Source organism: Rattus norvegicus, chromosome 17 (genome assembly GCF_036323735.1).
Source record: "Rattus norvegicus strain BN/NHsdMcwi chromosome 17, GRCr8, whole genome shotgun sequence".
Taxonomy (NCBI): domain Eukaryota; kingdom Metazoa; phylum Chordata; class Mammalia; order Rodentia; family Muridae; genus Rattus; species Rattus norvegicus.
The window spans coordinates 86,970,341-86,988,667 of record NC_086035.1 but is presented as its reverse complement, the minus strand read 5'-3'; the positions used below and the strand labels follow the sequence as shown (position 1 = coordinate 86,988,667).

General features: G+C 43.1%; 1 protein-coding gene across 10 annotated transcripts in view; it reads left to right on the top strand.

Moving 5' to 3' along the window:
• Positions 1-17,867, top strand: part of C17h10orf67 (similar to human chromosome 10 open reading frame 67) — a 111,923-nt gene extending 94,056 nt beyond the window's left edge. For 2 of the 10 annotated variants that reach the window (XM_039096205.2, XM_063276742.1), the window contains 2 exons: positions 42-108; positions 17,257-17,867. In XM_039096205.2, the coding sequence (XP_038952133.2) occupies positions 42-108; positions 17,257-17,375 (186 nt within the window). In that variant the 3' untranslated portion in view covers positions 17,376-17,867. Of the gene's footprint in view, positions 1-41; positions 14,166-17,256 lie in introns of those variants that run through there. The other 8 variants (XM_039096207.2, XM_063276744.1, XM_008771933.4 and 5 more) reach the window with 6 other exon arrangements.
• Positions 17,868-18,327: the final 460 nt, after the last annotated feature.

Here is an 18,327-nt window from a genome sequence, read left to right as displayed (position 1 = left end):
TTAATATTACCAAAGTTCAGTAATGAAATGTTTTGGTTAAGATTCAGATGGAGTCCAAATTGGAGAACGCACACAGTGATCAGGTGACTAATAAGGAGTACCAGGAAGGTAAGAATCTAGGGAGTGGGAGTGGAGGTGTTTTCCATAGTCCCAGCATATCTGAAGCCGTGACCTCCCCGACAACACCAAAGGAAAGCAGGACAAGACCCTGTCCTGTTACAAAGAGGTCCACATATAGCCTGAGTGCACGAAACAGATCAACCTTCATATCTCCTTCTTTCTCCTTCAACATTCTCTTCCCCCTCTTCTGAGCCTCAGTCTCCAGTCAAGACTGGCATCAACCCTCACAGAAACCCTCCCTCCATTTTGTTTTTCTTGTTTAGCCAGAGGCATTTGGTATCATGATGAAATCAAGATTTTTTTTTCAATTTATAAACTTCTTGCCTCTCTGTGTTCTGACTGCTGCTAGTTGAAAGCATATTTTGTCATTTTTCAAACTCAGAAGCTATCTCAGTTAAAATTTCATTTCTTTTTACTAGACTGCAAAAAAATGAAAAAAACAAAATTCTGAAGCACTAGTTAAATGTCTGTTTATCCAATTTAATAATTGGCAGAAAGAGAAAACCGTTTCTTGCAAAATTCTCTTTGATCAATCCTTAAAGAGCTTCAAATTGGATGTATTTTTACAATGTATTTGGTCCATACACATCCGTAAAACTTTCCTCTGAACTTGGAAGCCAAATTAAGTCTAAGTAAGAGTGCTCAGGGAGAGGGATGAGGGTGGGTCTCCGTGGTAAAGTGTTTGATTAGAGTATATGAGATCCCAGGATTAATATTCAGGGTTGGGGGAAAGGAATTCATTATTTCAAGCTTATAAATTGATAGAGCACAGTAAATTAATAAGATATAATAATGTCGTTTTGTATTATTAGCATTGATCTTGACTGACCCCTGAGTGAGTGATTCACTTGGCATGTTTAGAAACATTTAAAAGTAGATTAGATAATGAGTTTGTGCAGGGAGATTCGGTGAGCTAAGAGCTTAAGTGCCAGTCTCTGCAGAAAGTGTGAAGCATCTCCTTCCTGGGTGTCTGTGCAGTGGGAACATTTCCTGTGGTTGTGTGCACTGGTGATGTCCGGTCAGTGGTTGTCTTCCTAGGGACAAAGGAATCTTTGAGCAAACACAGTGATGGGAACTTCCCCCGAGCTGACTAGATTACACCATGCTCACGCTAGACTTCATAGCTTAGGAAACAGCAATGTTTAAAGATGTCACTGTTTAAATAATGACTTAGATCTGTTAGATTGGAAATCCCAGCTCATATTGTAAGCCATTTCTAAAACATCTAAGTGGACTTGTGCCTTATCATGAAAAAAGAGTGGGTTGGTTAATTTAGAGTTTGTTGCTGACCTAAATTTTGAATTAGAAGATTATAATCACAGCAGTACATTCCCAAACAATCCAGGTGAGAAAACTGTGTCCACAGTTGACTTTCCGAGGCTGGTAAAATAGCTTAGTAAAGAGCTTTGCCTTGCCTCTCTAGGTATTGGATTACACACACACACACACACACACACACACACACGCACGCATACTCACACACACTCATACTCACTCACACACACATTCACACACACACACTCAAACTCACACAGAAGGAGAGAGGCAGACAGACACACACATATTCACATACACACACTCACACACACACATACACTTACGCACACACTCACACATACACACTCACACACACTCACACACTCACACACTAACACATACACACAAACTCACACACAGAAAGAAAGAGAGAGAGGCAGACAGACACACAGACACACACACAGAGACACACACACACACAGAGGCACACACACACACACACACACGCCTAAGTAATTTTTAACTTTCGAGGCAAGAAAATTATTTCTCAAAGGTCTACTTAAAGTATCAATACCACAAATAACATATATCTGGTTAATTATCTTTAGATGACCCAAAATTTATTAAAATCAATCTCCCACTATTTTTTAGTAAAGACAAACAAGTTAACATAAGGTGGAAAGCTGAATAAATGATTGAGTAATTTGGGAAGTGGATGAATCTCTTACTAGAATGCATGGTTTAGAGGTGGTAGCTTGTGGATGGGTAGCATTCATGATACCCTGTCAGAGGACCACATTGTCACCACCAAGCAGGTCACTCCAAGCTGTGGGATTCATTAACATCTGTGGCTTCTAAGAAGTAACATATGAATAGTATTTCCAAGTACTAGTGTATAAATGCATACTAATGAGGAGTTAGCTATAGTTACTATGCATCTGCCTTATAAGCAAAATATCTCTTTCTATACCATGAAGGTGTGCAGTAACATTCTGGCATACATTTCATAAGTGGGACCATGTATATGCTGTGCATGTGCATGCGCACATGTATGTGTGTCCCATACACATGAGTGTGTGGTCTGTACACCCATGTATGTATACTCAGAAGCCAGAGTGGGACATCGGGTATCTTCTTCTGTCGCCCCGAGACAGGTCTCTGACTGAACTGGAGGCTCGTCTTTTTGGCTATGGTCAGTAAGTTCTCGGGATCCACGTATCTCAACTCCTAGTGCACACGCAGCGGCGCCCATTTTTTTCCCGTGGTGCTTGGGATTTGTGCTCAGATTTTGGTGCTTGCTGAGCGAGCGCTCTTAGCCACTCATGTCTTCAGCCCCCCTCTTAAATTGGACTCTGAATACCCTGCTTCGTGTTTTGTTTTACTGTTCAAGCTATTCAGATTGATATTAATATTTAGAATGCCCCAGTGAACATGGAAACAGCAGCCCTCTCGGTAGCAGGGTTCTACGCTGCATCAAAGGCATAAGTCCCTAGGCTGTACTTTCGCCGCACACAATGGCCTTTGGAAGAACATGCAGCTGATATGTGGTGGGAAGAGGTGATATTCTTTTCAAGTTTTTTCAAGGTCTAACTCTGGTTCTCACTCCCACCTCATGAGTTATGGTTTCCCCTCTGGTTTCTTCCACTTAGCAGACAGCTCGTGCGAGTCCAACGAAGTTGTATCAACCCTTGTTATGAACTGTAAGCTAGTGGCTATGTACTGTAATATTAACATGAAACTTGGAGAGTCAATGAAATGCCCCAAAAGTCTGTGCCAGGCACCCCAGACTGGGTTGTCTGACCCCAAATGCATGTAGGAACAGGCACAATCTGTGTCAACACGAGCATGCACCAGGAAGGCCAAGCGCTTTGGAGGATGTCAGTCCTTGCCTCCTATCTCAGTTCACTCCTTAATCCCTGGGCACTTCCTTCTCCGGCTTTCTTCTGCTGTGTGAGGAAGGGGTAGCAACCCTATCCTGTACACTTGTTAAAAGGATTAAATAAGATAATATACGGAAGACACGTGGAGCTAATTCTCCCATTTGCTTCCCTTCACACGCTGTTTCTAATGTAACACCAGACTGAAAGCTGGCAGATCTATATTTTAATTGAGCACGGGAAGCAACGAGGCTTTGAGCAGCAGGTGCATAAACTAAAGCAACTTCACCTTCGCTCCTTTAATAACTAGTTTCCCGTCTGGCATGAGGAACACTGAAGTCTGGGGCTGGTATATTCAATACCCTGAGAAGAGTGACTTAAAGAAATGCCGTATAATCCAAACAACATTATACCAGGGGCGACCTGCCTGAGCAGGCTGCAAGGGACTTCTTTGTTACAAAGTCCTGAGGGTTCTAGGAAAGCCAAAGGGTTTCATTCCTCTGATAATCAGATTTAAAAAAAAAAAAAAGATCTGGCCAGTAGAAAGGAGCAAAAACAAGGCACAGCACTATCTGGAAGGCCCGGAACAGTTTTTATGTGGTAGTAATTATCCCAGCAGAGCACAAGTAAGATTATTAATTTGTTTGCTACTTCCCGGTGATGAGATGTGGGCTGTGAGCCTCCCATTGTGTGCCCCACTCTGCCCCCAATCTATGTACTCAAGCAGGCCTTTCTCACAGCCCAGCAATTAGGTGTTATTGACATTGTAATCTCTGGACATCTTCTTAATGGGCCCAAAAGACACGGATCCCATAGATAAAACCTCAAAGTAACACTTGTGTTTAAGCACCTTGTCAGGAAGAGAAGGCCCAAACATCAGTATCTGCAGCCCAGGAGAAACTAAAGCCCCGATTACATTGTATGACTGATTTTTCTTGGGTTTCTAGGAAAGAAATACCCAAGGTTTCACTTGAAACCTTCTGGAGAATAGCAGAAGGACCGTAATGTATTTGATAAAAGTTTTCAGAATCTTTTTCACACTTTAAAAAATTGGGTGTGAAAATGTTTTCTTCACCGTCTTTTTGCCACTACTTGTCGAGGCTAAATGTTAATTAAAAATTGATAAGCAACTTCGGGCATCTGTAAAATTAAAATCCAACAAAGTAGGGTTAGCTTATACATCATTTCTAGACCACCAACCATAATCATGACGAACAGAATTTGAAGATCAGATTCACGCTGACAGGTGTATTTTAAAATATAATTACGTGTAAAACTGATACAGGGCGCCGTTTCATTTCTAACTAAACATTAACGTGTTTATAAGGACTGGATGTGAGCACACATTTATAATCCCAGCACTTAGGAGATGAGACAAGAGTTTGACTTGGCTTCCAAGCCAGGAAGGAGTACAAACCGAAACCCTGTCTCAGACAGCAAAGTGTAGACGGCATTAACCCCTGAATTATATTTAAACGCCAGGGCTAACCTGATTGTCTAAGTACGGAGTATAAAGATGCTGTAAATGTTAGTTAGCGATGTCATTGTCAACAACCTTTGCTCCTTTGCTGTCACCAATTCTCTGTTATTGAAATAGTATAGTATTAAATTACATGCAGGCCTGAGCCGATTCTCTTTCCTGGAGACCTTTCCTTGTTTCCACACATTTATTCTGAGATGGTTCCTGCCTGAGACAAAAGCTTTAGGGCAGTGGACAAGAAACTGACACCTGGGTCATCAGTAGTCTTACCCTTTAATTGATCCTTGCAGATGCTGTAAATTCTGCATTTACGTAGGAAAGGGCCCAGGAACCAGCTAAAGAATTATGTATTAAAGAAGCTATGACAGAATCCAAAGGCTTTCTGAAGAGTTGTCCATGGGTCAAAGGTACTGCACATGTGACAAGGGAGGGTGGGAGTGCACCTGTGCGGTAAAGAGCTTGCCTACCATTTACTAGGTCTTCCTTAGTTCAAGTCCCACGACTGTGCGAAAGAAAAAGGCAAATGAAAAGAAAGGGTAGCCACAGTTTGAAAACACAGTGCAGAGCATCTGTGAATCCACGAGGCTGCTACCAGCTGTCAGTAACTCCAGTTCTAGTGGCGCCAACTTCTGCTGTCTCCAGGGGCACAGCACACACAAGGTACACAGATATGCATGCACATAAAACAGCCCTACATACAAAAGTAATCCTCTCTAAAGGATGCTTTAGAGAGGAGCCTTTAGTCTGCTTCTATTAAACTGGATTTGCTTGCATTGTTTAAGTAGCAGTGGGATGCATGTGCCTTTAACTTTTCCTCAGAAGTGTTACGTTTTCAAATTTAATTATAGTATTTTGCTGTGTGTGTCTTGGGCTTATTTTTACCTGCTGTAGAGTTCATTCTACAGTCATACGAATTAATCATCCTTAATTTCGACATCTGACTTTGAAATGCTTTGAGAGCAAAACCACAACACCACAAGTAGAAATTTGTATGCTACGAAATTTGCACGAAATCTTCAGGCCGTCTGAAAGAAAAGAAATTCCTTTTTTTTTTTTTTATTCTTTTGTAGTGCCAGGGTCAAATGCAGGACCTTGAGAATACTAAGCAAGTACACACCAAAACTACAAAAGAATGCTGGCCCCGAGAATTTGGGGTGTTGACTATAACAATCTATACAACAAATTCATTCTCCTTTGGTGGGAATTTAGAAGACAGAGCCACACTGCTGTAAACATTCAATATTTTCCATATTGTAGTGTATAAAAGACTCATGGCATCGAATAACTAAAAAACAATTTCTGAATCAGAAACTTATTGGATACCATCCAGTCATGCTAACAAGGCAATGGGCCACACCCATGCCAGAATTGCTAAGTTTGTATTGACCCAAATTTCTACTAATTCTTGGGATCCCTACTTGTTCAATATGGCCCATCTTGCAAGGTGTCAAATTGCGCCTCATTTTTTTTAAATTACAAACGTCTGAGACCTGGTGAGGAATATTGTTTTATGTGTTTACTGGTCTTCTGGGTTTCTTCGTATGTGAATTGCAGTTAGCTGTTTTTTTCTACTCATTATTGGACAATTCTCCTTCCCCTCAGTTTTGAAGTCTTTTTATTTTTATTCCTAACCTCAGTCCTTTGTTATTTGCTTCACAAATACCTCCTCTCTGTCCCTGTTGTATCTTTTTATATAATATTTTAGTATTTATGTATTTATTTTATGTGTATGAGTACACTGTTGCTGACCTCAGACACACCAGAAGAGGGCATCAGATCCCATCACAGATGGTTGTGAGCCACCATGTGGTTGCTGGGAATTGAACTCAGGACCTCTGGAAGAGCAGTTGTGCTCTCCACTGAGACATTTTTCCGGCACCCCACCTCCTACCACCCGTGTAAGTTTTAATAGTACTTTTGATGTCCTTTGTTAAACTAAACTTGATGATTTTTTTTAAAATCTCTTTATTGATTCTTTGTGAATCTCCCATCATACACACCAGTCCCACTCAGCTCCCTGTCCCCTCATATCCACCTTCCACCTTTGCAACTCCCCCACCCCTTAAAAAAACACACAAGGATAAACAAAACGAGGCATAGAAAACATCTCACTGTGGAAGCTGTGGTGTGTCACAGTGTGTCCCACAGTATATTCTTCTGTCCACGCATCTTCACTTGCAAATATTCATTGCAATGAGTCACTGGTCTGGTTCCAGATCTCTGGTTTCTGTGACACCATCAATATTGGATCCTCACCCAGACTTCTCTGGTTATCCTGTTGTTGTCCTGTGTCATGGAGACCCTGCAACTTTGGATCAGCAGGACTGGCCCTTTACACTGGGTTCACAGATGATGTAGATTTTAGGGTGGGCCACGCCTCCAGAGCCAGCTCCACTCTGCTGCCCACTTGAGGCTCAGGGCCACTCTCCCAAGTGCAACAACCAGCTATGAACAGACCAACTCTCCCTAGCTCCAGACCTTGAGGCTGGCTCTCCCAAGCACCCACCACCATGGCCAGCTTTCTGCCTTTCATGACCCAGGAAAAGGTTTTGATTTTTAATTTCCACACACTCATATTTTTCAAACTTGTAATTTTGAACTTGTTTTCTTAGCTTCTTTTTGTTTTTAATAAAAAAAATCTATTGTCTGAACTCTATACATACAGCTCCTAAAAACACTATCAACTTGATTTTCATATTCAGCTTTTAAAGCACTAGGACTAATTGTGATACCCTGAATATCTGTTTTTAAGAGAACCTTTTACAAGAACACTTCAGGGCTTGGAACACAGCTAAGTATAAGATCATTCACCTTACGTATATTTAGTTCTCTGGTTGAGTACTTGGCACGCGTGTGCGTGCACATGCACGCGCGCGCACACACACACACAGATACATACAAATGTAAAACAGACACATCTATACATGTGCACAAACACAGACACATGGAAATGAGATACGCACACACACTCACTCACTCATATTAAGTCTATTGCATCTTTGAAAGACATTTATGCCTGTTCTGTCTGAAACATGGTTCCTTTCAGGACAAGCATCTGTACGGGTTATTATGTCTAGTCCTACCCCTCTACAAACACAAAACAAAAGCACTGAAACTCCAAATCTGTTTCTTGTGAATTCTATCTTTGCTGTGATAGGGCCTTTGCAGATACAATCAAATCAGGATGAAGTTATTAGGGGGTTAGCAATGAAATGGGGACATTCCTGCTTTTTCCAAAAGTCGCTGATCCTCATTTGGGCCCACAAGTAACTGAAAGCAGACTGAAAGCATGACATGTCTTCCTTTATTTTATGTCTGTCTGTCTCAATTTAGCTGAAGGCACAGAGTTAAGTCACTGCCCTTAACTTTTCCTCTTGAGTTGCCTTGTATCCTAGAAACGACACAGATTCTCCAGAAAAAGGGGACCCTGGCACCAATGAGGACAGTTTTCAGTAAGGATAAGGCTGCATCTTGGAGCAGAAGTAAACATCTAAGGGCCACTGTCTTATCTCTTCAAGCAAGAATGACTTCTTTGGACCATCCCAAAGTACCAGAACTGAGACAACAGTCAGAGAAACAATACTTTTATCAAGACAGCTTAATCATGTATTCTTCTGGTCCCTTGGCACAAAACTTTCTGTTTAAATATAAAGTTCATGTCTATACCCTGAAGGTGAACATGAGGTCAATGAACCCCTTTACCTGTTCTTACCGTGTAACCTCATTAAATAAATCCCCTCCCTCTGTTTTTTCCCAATTGTTTGTCTCTTTAATGGGTAGATAGGACACAACTGATAAGCCATAGCTTGTTGGGGCTTCCAGACTTGGGTTTTTATCCTAAACACTCTGGTTATACCAACTCAGTGTGTCTGGTGTCAGTATTAGAGATAAACACTCAGCAGTCCCAGGGAAAGCACTGAATGGTGACAAATTGGGCTGGAAGAAAGGAGAGAAAGAAGGGAGATAATGAAAGAGAGAGTAGAGAAGGAAGGGAAGGGGCAGGGGGAGAAGAGAAAGAAGAGATTGAATGATTCGATTGCTAGTGGCTAAGTGCTGATTGGTGGTAATCACTATGGTGATGGTGATGGTGATGGGGCTGTGACGAGGCAAAGAAGGCAAGTGCCCAGTGTCAGAGGAAGCATGGCTGTCTGGCTTCAGACGCTTGGGCTTTAGACTTAAAGCCTACAGAACTAAGAAAGAATGTATTTCTGTTAAGCCGACCAGCTTGGGAAATATAGGTTCAAGTACTTGGTACCACATTAGGTGGCAGTTTGGGGAGGTTATAGAACCTTTGGAAGGTGAAGCCCTATTGACAAGAATATACCTCAGGGGTGGGCATTGAGGTTTGGTAGCCTCACCCCCATTCTGCTTATGCTTTACCCCTCCCCTCCTTCCTGTGTGTGCATACAAATGCTTCCTGCTCCCCTCTCTCCCACCTCCCACTACTAAGCCTTCTCCCACTGTGATGGACTCTGTTTCTCTGCAATCATGAGACAAAACAAACTCTTCCTTAGGTGGTTCTTGTCAGACAGTTTTATCACGACAGAAAAGTGACTTGAAGCAGAAACTATAAGCGGAAGAGTGAGGTTTTTACTTGGCTGTGTTGGCTTTTGGGAGGAATGAGAACGACTTTAGAACATTGGACTAGAAAGGCACTGGACGTTGTAGTAGTGCATACCTGGCCATGCTACAGGGAGCCTGGACGACTGGAACAATGAGAGCTACATGAACAGTAGAATCTCAGCTCAGGAGGACTCAGAAGGGAACTAGAACTTTTTCCAACTGGGCTAGAGGCCATTCATGGGATGCTTCAGCAAAGAATCTGGCTATGTTTACCCATGTCCTGAAAACTTACATAAATCTAAACAATGGACTAATTTATTTGGTGGAGGAAGACTTGCAGCAGGAGTGTTGAATCTGCGGTGTGGTTATTACTGATTGTACTCATTCAGACCTACAAAGAAGAAGAGCAAGAGGCAAGGTAGAAATAAATGACAGCTGCGCAGTTTGGAGAAGAAAAGAGCTTCGGAAGCATCGCATCCACAGTTGTATTGAGAGTCTGTGATTGTTAAGGAGGTCAGCATCATTAAAGAAAGCCTCCTACTCTCCTTGAGAAGACTTGAAAGAACTCTCAAAGCAAGACCACAGCCAGCTAAGCTTCCATTTTGGGAAAGAGGGATAAAGGCTTGATAGCTAATAAAAAGCAATTGCTTCAGTGGACACACTTTGGTGCGGCTGTGGTTCAAGAGGCCAGGGTACACCCCAGACTTAGTGCCATCCATGTGGCACTGGTTTTGGAGACAAGAAAAATGCAAGATTGAGGGAGCCCCGTAGTTTCAGAAAGCAACTGAGACCAGGAGATATGTCACAGGGTCATAGTTCCTTCAAAGATGCCCTGAGAAGCCACTGAATGAAGCTATTAAAGGTTGTGGTAGAGACCTCCAAGATATTGGAGATGCTACGATCATGAAGCATCATCTAGCCAGGAGACTTGCATACAGGGGGTAAAACAAGCCCAAGACAGAGATTCATATTGCAGGCAGCTAAGCTGGAAGGGCAGAACCACCTAAGCCCTTTGAAACCAAAGCCCCAGACACTGGGCATGGAACCCCAGGATTTCATATTCGCCTGCCGAGTTTCAGCCTTTGTGATCTTATCTTTCCTCACTGTGTTCTCACCCCTCCCTTTTGGACTGGAGATGTGTTGTTGTAAAAATATAAAAATAAAAAAGATATTGTTGGTTCTTTTACCCTGCTAGCTCTGGCACTGCACACATCCCAACTCCTCAGCGGCCCAGAGTCTCCTGTCGCCACACACTTTCCTACACTCAAACCATCACATAAAAGAACACACAACACAATAATCTTTGACCCAGTTGGTAAGATATAATTGCCCACTTAAACATACAAAACCCGGTACCATCCATCCCTTAAGAACATTGATTAACCTGTAAAAATACACCAAGCAGAATCTTAACATCACCTGCCATGGCTTCTCCCCCCTCTCTCTCTCTCCTGTCCTCCCTTTCTCTTCTAGTCTCCTCCTCTTCCTACAAACTTCTCTCCCGCCCATCCTCCCTTCTCCTCCAATGACAGGCCTCCTTCTATCCTGTACCTGCCCCTCACCTGTACTTTACAAATTCAATGGCGAGGTGGTTCTGGTGAAGTCACCTGAGTTCTGAGTATGTGACTAGGCAGCTGTCCTTGGGGCAGTGGAATTAGCATCAAAATACAGATAACTTCAGGGCAAACCACAACAGAGATGTATATAATATGTCATTGCAGGTTAGGAATAAGTAAATTCTCCTTTTATTCAACTGGGTATCATAATTAAGAAATTGCCATCAGTCTTAAAAGAGATTTTGAACTTTTCAACTGTATTGAGACTGTTAAAAAACTATGGGAACTTCTGAAGTTGGTCCAAAGGTATTTGCATTACAATATGACCATGAACCTATGGGGACTTTGGGGTAGAATATCCTGGTTTGAATGAGAAATCTTCTGCCACAGGCATGGTCGCCAGCTGGTAGTATTGACTGGGGAGGTTACGAGAACTTTAAGTAGAACCTTGCTGTAGGAAATACATTGGAATGCGGCCTCTCCCTACCTCTCCCTTTTCCTTGCCCCCACCTCTTGCTCCCTCCCTCCCTCCTCTTCTCTCCTCTTCCTATGTGTGGATGAAAATTTGATCAACTACTTTCTCATTCCTGCTATCATGCTGGACCTTCCCCACCAAGAGGGGCTCCATCACTCTGAAACCCTAAGCAAAAAAAACCTCTTTCTTCCTTAAGTTGCTTCTATATAGTTACACTTAAAAGAGACAAATGCATGAATCAAACCCAAGCTAACAATGTAACACCTGAATCAAGCCCAGAGTAATACTGTAACAATGTAACACATCCATAGTCAGACTACATTTTAACAATGCTGGAGGGCTCCAGTCTTGTCATTTTGCCTCACAAGAGGTGGTAAGAAGTCCTACCATTGGCTAGCTGCCATGCTGAAGCCACCGCTTCCTGTTTGGTTAGAGCACTACTGCTCCCCAGCTTCAAGACTTTCTTTCTTATAAGGTCTGAAATAGGCTAAAGCTCCGGTGGGAATGGGATTGCTGCACCCCTGGCAGTTAGCGAACTGACAAACATTTGACAAAAGTGAACTTCGGTGTCTGGGGAGTTGGCTCAGTTCGTAGTGCTTGCCTGGCAGGCACGAGAACCTGAATTTAATCCCAGAACTCATGGGAAGGTCTTAGGCATTGTGGCTCTCTCTTATCATCCCAGAGCTGGGGAAATAGAGACTGGAGCATATCTGGGGCTCACTGGCCAATTAGCCCAGCCTAATAGTGGGCTCCACGATAATAACAGACCCATCTCAAAGTAGAGGGATGGCGTTGTTAGCAATGACATCTACAGATACCTGTGTGTCTATGTACCCATCCATACACAAGGACACACACACACACACACACACACACACACACACACACACCCTGAGTCTCAACTCAATTTGATACAGCAAGGTCATGATCTCAATATCCCCAACTGTTCTCACCCTAAAGAGGGTATCACAATGGAGTCTCCCTGAGAACAGGCCCAAGCACCCTTTTCCCTTTCCCTCCCATCAAACCACTGTTCCTGTTCCCCTTTCCTTTTGGTGGAAACCTGGGAGATACCTAGGAGACGTATGAAGCTGCTGAGTCCTTTCTCTCCAGCATATACATTTGCACAGACACTTTGGGTTACCTATTACTCTCTGAATTGCCCTTGCTTCGAAGTATCACATGTTAGGGTCACCAAGGAACTCACTCTTTCACATTTTTCATACTTTGTCACTTCTCCTTTAGTCCTTTAACATGTCTCTGTGGCTCTCAGGCTGACATCAAGTTCCAGTTAAGCAGGGAGAGCTATTCACAGCCCTGCCGCTCTCCTGCATGGGCTCTCCAGCTGGGTTTTCATAGATGTCTTTACCTACGTGGCTGGTCTTCTGCATGGTTTCTGGGTTCATTAGTATTCTGCTGAGCAAGCGCAGCCTGATACAGGCAGTCAGATTCTTCTCTCTCATCAACTAGGCTACTCCAGGCTTCTTCAAAATGGACTTGAGGTTCTCAAGAGCAAATCCCAAATTTCTAGTAGCTCCATCATTTGCTCTTGTATTACCAGTCAACTAAAATTATGTGGCCAGAACCAGGGCCAGTGTGGGAGAAAATCACAAACGCTGTAAGTCTATGGAACACACTGTCATCTAGCTTTCCCTTTCGCTTTGTCATTCATTCATTCATTCATCCATCCATCCATCTCACAGACTTTAGGAACATCTACTGTAATCAAAGCCTGGGGTTAGGTACTAAGGATACAGAGGATTTTCCAGGGCTTGAAATTCATATTTTAAGACAGTTACCGAGACTAGAACTTTGAGAAGTCAGATTTGCAAAGGTCCCAGGAAGTAGGGTGGTGAGCTCTGCGTTCTGCCTCATTTCTACAGAAATTGCTTTCTGGTTACTCAGGATCTATCAACAACCCTGGCTACCCAGGACTGCCTAACAATAGCTTCTTCCCCATAAGAGCAGCCTGGAATTGAAATACGTTGGGGAGGGAGGGGACGCAAAAGTTTTAAGAATATATTTTAACATCTCAATTAAGAAAAAAAATCACATTTGTTTGCTCATATGTAGTTCAAGCAGATAACTATATAATGATGGCATTTCCACTCAGTATTTAAAAGTCAAAGGTAGATATCAGGTGGGAACCGCTTACAGTGTAATCCTGGGAGCCCCAAGCTGTCTGTTTGTTTATAGAAACAGTTGCTCGTGACGGAATTCATGCTTGTGAAGTCACATAGACCAGAAGTTCAAATGAAAAGCTTTTCAAAAGAATGCACAGAACGTTTCTATGCTAAGGGAATTCTTGTCCCCCGTGATGAGGACAGTTCACATTTGGAGCCCAGCTTCTCCTGCGGAGGGGGTAGGGAACAGAGTGGGGCTTCATTTTCTCACAAAAGGCACAATGTGAGGCACATCTGTGAACACGGTGCATAATTTGTTATGTTCTACAAAGAGGTGGATTTCTGTTATACACATACCAGAGCTGTTGAGCCTCACCCATGATCTCTCTATTCAGGCCCAGCAAAGAAACCGGTCTCCAGAAACTGAAAGGGGAGTAAATTTTTCTTTAAAAATTAGATACAGATTATCGCTTCAAAATGCAGGAGGGAATTTTACAAGTGATGGTGTGCCGATTAGCTTTGCAATGAACATCCAGCCCTTTATAGAAACGCATACTAGCGGTGGTCAGCTGTGACAAATGTGGTTTATTACTCCCCAAACTGAACTACCCATCTAATGTAAATGAGGAATGTTGGGTGAACTTGAACTGCTTGGACATGAATGACCAGAGAATTTATTTGATGAGACATTAAAGGCTAACTATGGGAACTGTCCCTTTGATGGTCTGGTATAATCAGTTCTTTAGTTCATTAGCATGTCTTTCATAATTTCTGTTATTATTCTTTTCTGGTTATCGAATGGCAACCTCAACGAAAAGACCAAAAAAAAGTTTATCTACAATAGTTCAAAAATAATAGCAACCTTACCTTTATTGGTAAGTATTCATATTTTTATATAATGAAAGAGACATTGTTTTCAAGTACAAGAAGGAGTTGGCTTATAAAAACATGGATGCATTCATTGTTGAATGTGTCACTCCCTGGATGATTTTTAAAATGTCTTCTGGTTTTTTCAATAAGAAAAACAGGCTTTCTGAAACGGACTGATCATTTGCCAAACCATTTCCCTTCCTACTGGTAACTGGGCAGCGTGAACTCTCACTGGGGGCACATCCTTGGTAACAACCCTGTGTAGGCTGGGTACCATAAGATGGCAACATTTTCTCGCCTACGTGTCTTCTCACGTTTAAGGCAAGTGATGCTTTATCCCCAATGACTAATGCTAATGCCGTGTGTGTGTGTGTGTGTGTGTGTGTGTGTGTGTGTGTGTGTGTGTGCTGTATTTAAATATATCTTTTAAATCACCCACAGAAACTCTGAGAATAAATTACAAAGTCACGTTTCATGTTACTAGTGACTCTTTAAATAGAATTTCTCATTGAAACTTTGTCATTAAAACAGAAGGGTCTTTTGGCTGTGCCCATACAAGCATAATAAATTGTGTATGTTTGTGATCCTGAATGACTCTTGCCCATATGCTACCCTGCAAAGCTACATGAATGAGGTATTTACCAAATCAGGCCCACCACATTAAACAGAGAAACCATCTTTATCCATGGTAACTTATCAGTTTCAATTAATCAACCTTAACAATGGAAATTCTGATGTGTTCAAGCAACTTGAAAGCAATAGGTCATCTCCAGGGCAGCCATGTTGTGTCTTTGTGCCTATGGTTTCAAACAAAGAAACATCTCTAGTAAATAGACATACATATACATACATGTGCATATATATGCATACAAGTGGACAGTTACTGCTATGCTGTGCCGTGCCAGCAAAAATGCATGTGGACCATATATGGTTTTTTGTTTTTATCATGGCAAATGTAATCGTTTGCCTTCGAGTATTACTTTTTGAGCTCTGCAAGTTTAAACAAAAGGAAAGAAATCTCCATTGGATGACCATCCTTTCAGTTTCTGTCCTGCAATGTGAATAGCATTGTGCAAACCATTCCAATGGTTTTGAAAAGGGGTAACCATTGGTTTGATTTGGTTACACGGTTTAGTAAAGAACTCCCTCCCACTGCCTTAGGGTCTGTGAAAGGTCTGTGACCTGTTTAGAACTGCCAAGTGAAATGTCATGTCGCCCCTCCCAAATGGGAGTATCTGCATTCATTTGATCAGTATAAAAAATGATTGGGGATGGTGAGATCACTGCTTTTGAATTGCAATTTATAGCAGTTTACAAAAATGCACATTGTTGGAAAAGAAAACGTGGAAGTGTCTCTTTCTAAATTGCATTACCTGTGAAATGTCATTAGTCTCTTCTGTATCTTTACGTCCCCCTTAAAATTATTTGAGAGACCCGCATTAATGAAAGAAAGGCAGAAGTTCGGAATATTATGACTTTTAAAGTTATGTTTTGTCTTACCACTAGAATTTACAGAGGGGGATGTGTCTGTGTTGGAGTTCTTAGGGAAAACAGTGCCCATTTTCCAACCCTGAATGATAATCCTCGCTAATGAGAGCACTGCAAAATCCTCAGTTATCGGCCCCAATAAGTAAGAAGGATTTGTTTGTTGGTAAATACCTTGACTGCTTATGGAAAGGTTGGAGTCTCTGGCTTATTTAGCCCTGCCTCATTCACACTACTCTACCAACATGGTAAGTCCTGTCAGGGGGATACTTTCTAAACTTTGGTACCCACCGAGGTAGACATCCGCCCTATCGGTAGTTTAACAGACAGTAATGTGTGTGGAAGAATAGGCTAAGGAAAAGGTAGGCAGGCTGTTCAAGTTCATGAACGTGGTGCCTGAGGCATCTGCGTACAAACCTGGTGCCAAATACATTGTCCTCACAAGTCTAGAAATTGCATCGTCACATCTTAGAAGTGCAAAGCTTTTAAGAAGTCGTTGAGACAGAAGTTATCTTGAGAAAAACCCTTGCAGCTCTGGTCCTTGATAGTTTGATAGTGGCGGAGAGGGGGAGGGGGAGGGGTGTCAGGGACTTCGTCCACACAGGCTCTGGCGCACTCCACTTTGAACCTCACCACTATTGAAAGTGGGGGTTGTCACGTTTTTATCTTTGTTCATGTTAAGCCGTGGAGTGACAGCCTGGCTCTGTGTTCCTCTCTCCTAATGCCGGGTCTGTAACTGTCCACATTGACACCTACCGGTGACCACAGGCTGAAAAGTCTTTGTTGCCTTCTCCACGCCCCCGGCTTTCGCTGAGCTTAGTTCCAGGCCTTTGTTCCCCTTCAAAGCTAGAACATCCAGTCTCCTGTTGTGGCTTTCCCGCCTCAGACCCCCAGCGCTTGGTTTTCTATTTACACACCAGGTAAACATCCCTCCCTACAGGGCTGAGTGCAGCCTGGGGGAGGGAGCGTTATCTTCCAGACGCCCTGCCCCACTGGCCCTTCTTTTCTTTCCTTCCCTCATTCCTAACACTCGGAGGGGAATTGGAACTCCAATGCATTAGATAAATCTCAGGGCAGAATCTCCAGCTCCCGAGAACACGTGACACCCCTCCCTCACCCGTTTGTCCATTCTCTTAAAATGGCTCCTAATTCTACGCGGCAGAGCAGGCCTTGCTCACAGACACTGAAGGCCATCTTTACAGCCTGGGGCTGCACAAAAGCTGTCACAACGGGAAATTTGGCTGGCACCACCAAGTTTGAAGTCCTACCTCTCCACCACCTATTTTCCTGGTGATTTCAAAAGCCCCCAGCTTGGCGAGGACCAACTTCAAAGCTGTGAAGTGCAGGGGGCGGGGGAAGGGTGGAGATGAGGGAGGTTGGTGTCCAGCACGTAAAAGAAAGTTCACAAATCTGTTTTTCATTGTTTCAAGTGAGGTCGTTTGCATTTCAGAAAGAGTGTTTGAAGGTCTTCCAGCCCAGCTCACTCCCGGGAGCAGTGCAGATCCACAAATCCTGGACTCCTCAGAACCAGAGTCAAGAGGAACCAGTTTCTCACCCTGTCTGGCCTAAGACTTGCCGGAAGCTGGCAAGCGATAATGTCTCCAAGACGTTTGCAAACTGGCCATTCAGCCTTGAGATTGGTGCAGGTGGACCTGCGAGAGCCCGCGCGCGCGCGCCCGGGCGCTAGCGCGCCTTTGCGCACTTTCACTTTCTCAAGCCCTTCAGAAACCCTTGAGGATGAAACCCTGGGGACTTGCCAAAACCTTTCTCGGACCCAGGGGCCTACCCCAGTGCCTAGGGGTGAGAAGGAATGGCATTCAATAATGATAACATTTGGACCCCTAAGTTTGTTAACTCATCCTCCAACCTCGGGTGTTTAGTCTCTTAGGCAAAGTCAACTTGCTTCTGCCTGGCTTCTAGTCTAAAAAAGCCCTTGAACATGAACCGGAAAGAGGAAATGGGGGCTTTGTATTTCCTGTGGGAAGGTGAGCTCTGCCCTCATTTCTGCATAGGGCTCTTTAGGGGCACCCTAAAGGCAATAAATGATTTCTAATTAAGTAAGTAAAGTCTTTGGAGTTTTGCTTCTTGTAAGGATGAGTCCGAGATTTGTGTATGCACGCCAGATGAGTCAGACAGTCTTTTCTCTCACACTTAACATTCAACTTTGTCCTTTCTTGGGCCAGAACAGCAAGGCTCCCTGCCTCTGTACCTGATCCTAGGGTCTGGGTAACACATTTCTAAGGCTTTTCGCTAAGTGGCAAGCGATATATTTGGAGTAGCTGTCACATAAAGCTGGCATAGACTGGTCCAAAAGAAAGCTGGAGAGGCGATTTATTTGTGCGTAAAAGGCACACGATTTAATTGGAGAGAGACCTGTTACTTTGAACGCTAGTACATGGGATGGCATGGCGCTGTGGGGCATTATTTGAGCTTCATCTACTGTGCACTATATGCCACCGCCTCCAAAGGAGTGTTGCCCTAGAAACTTGTTTTAAATCTGCTGCTATATATCAACACCTTG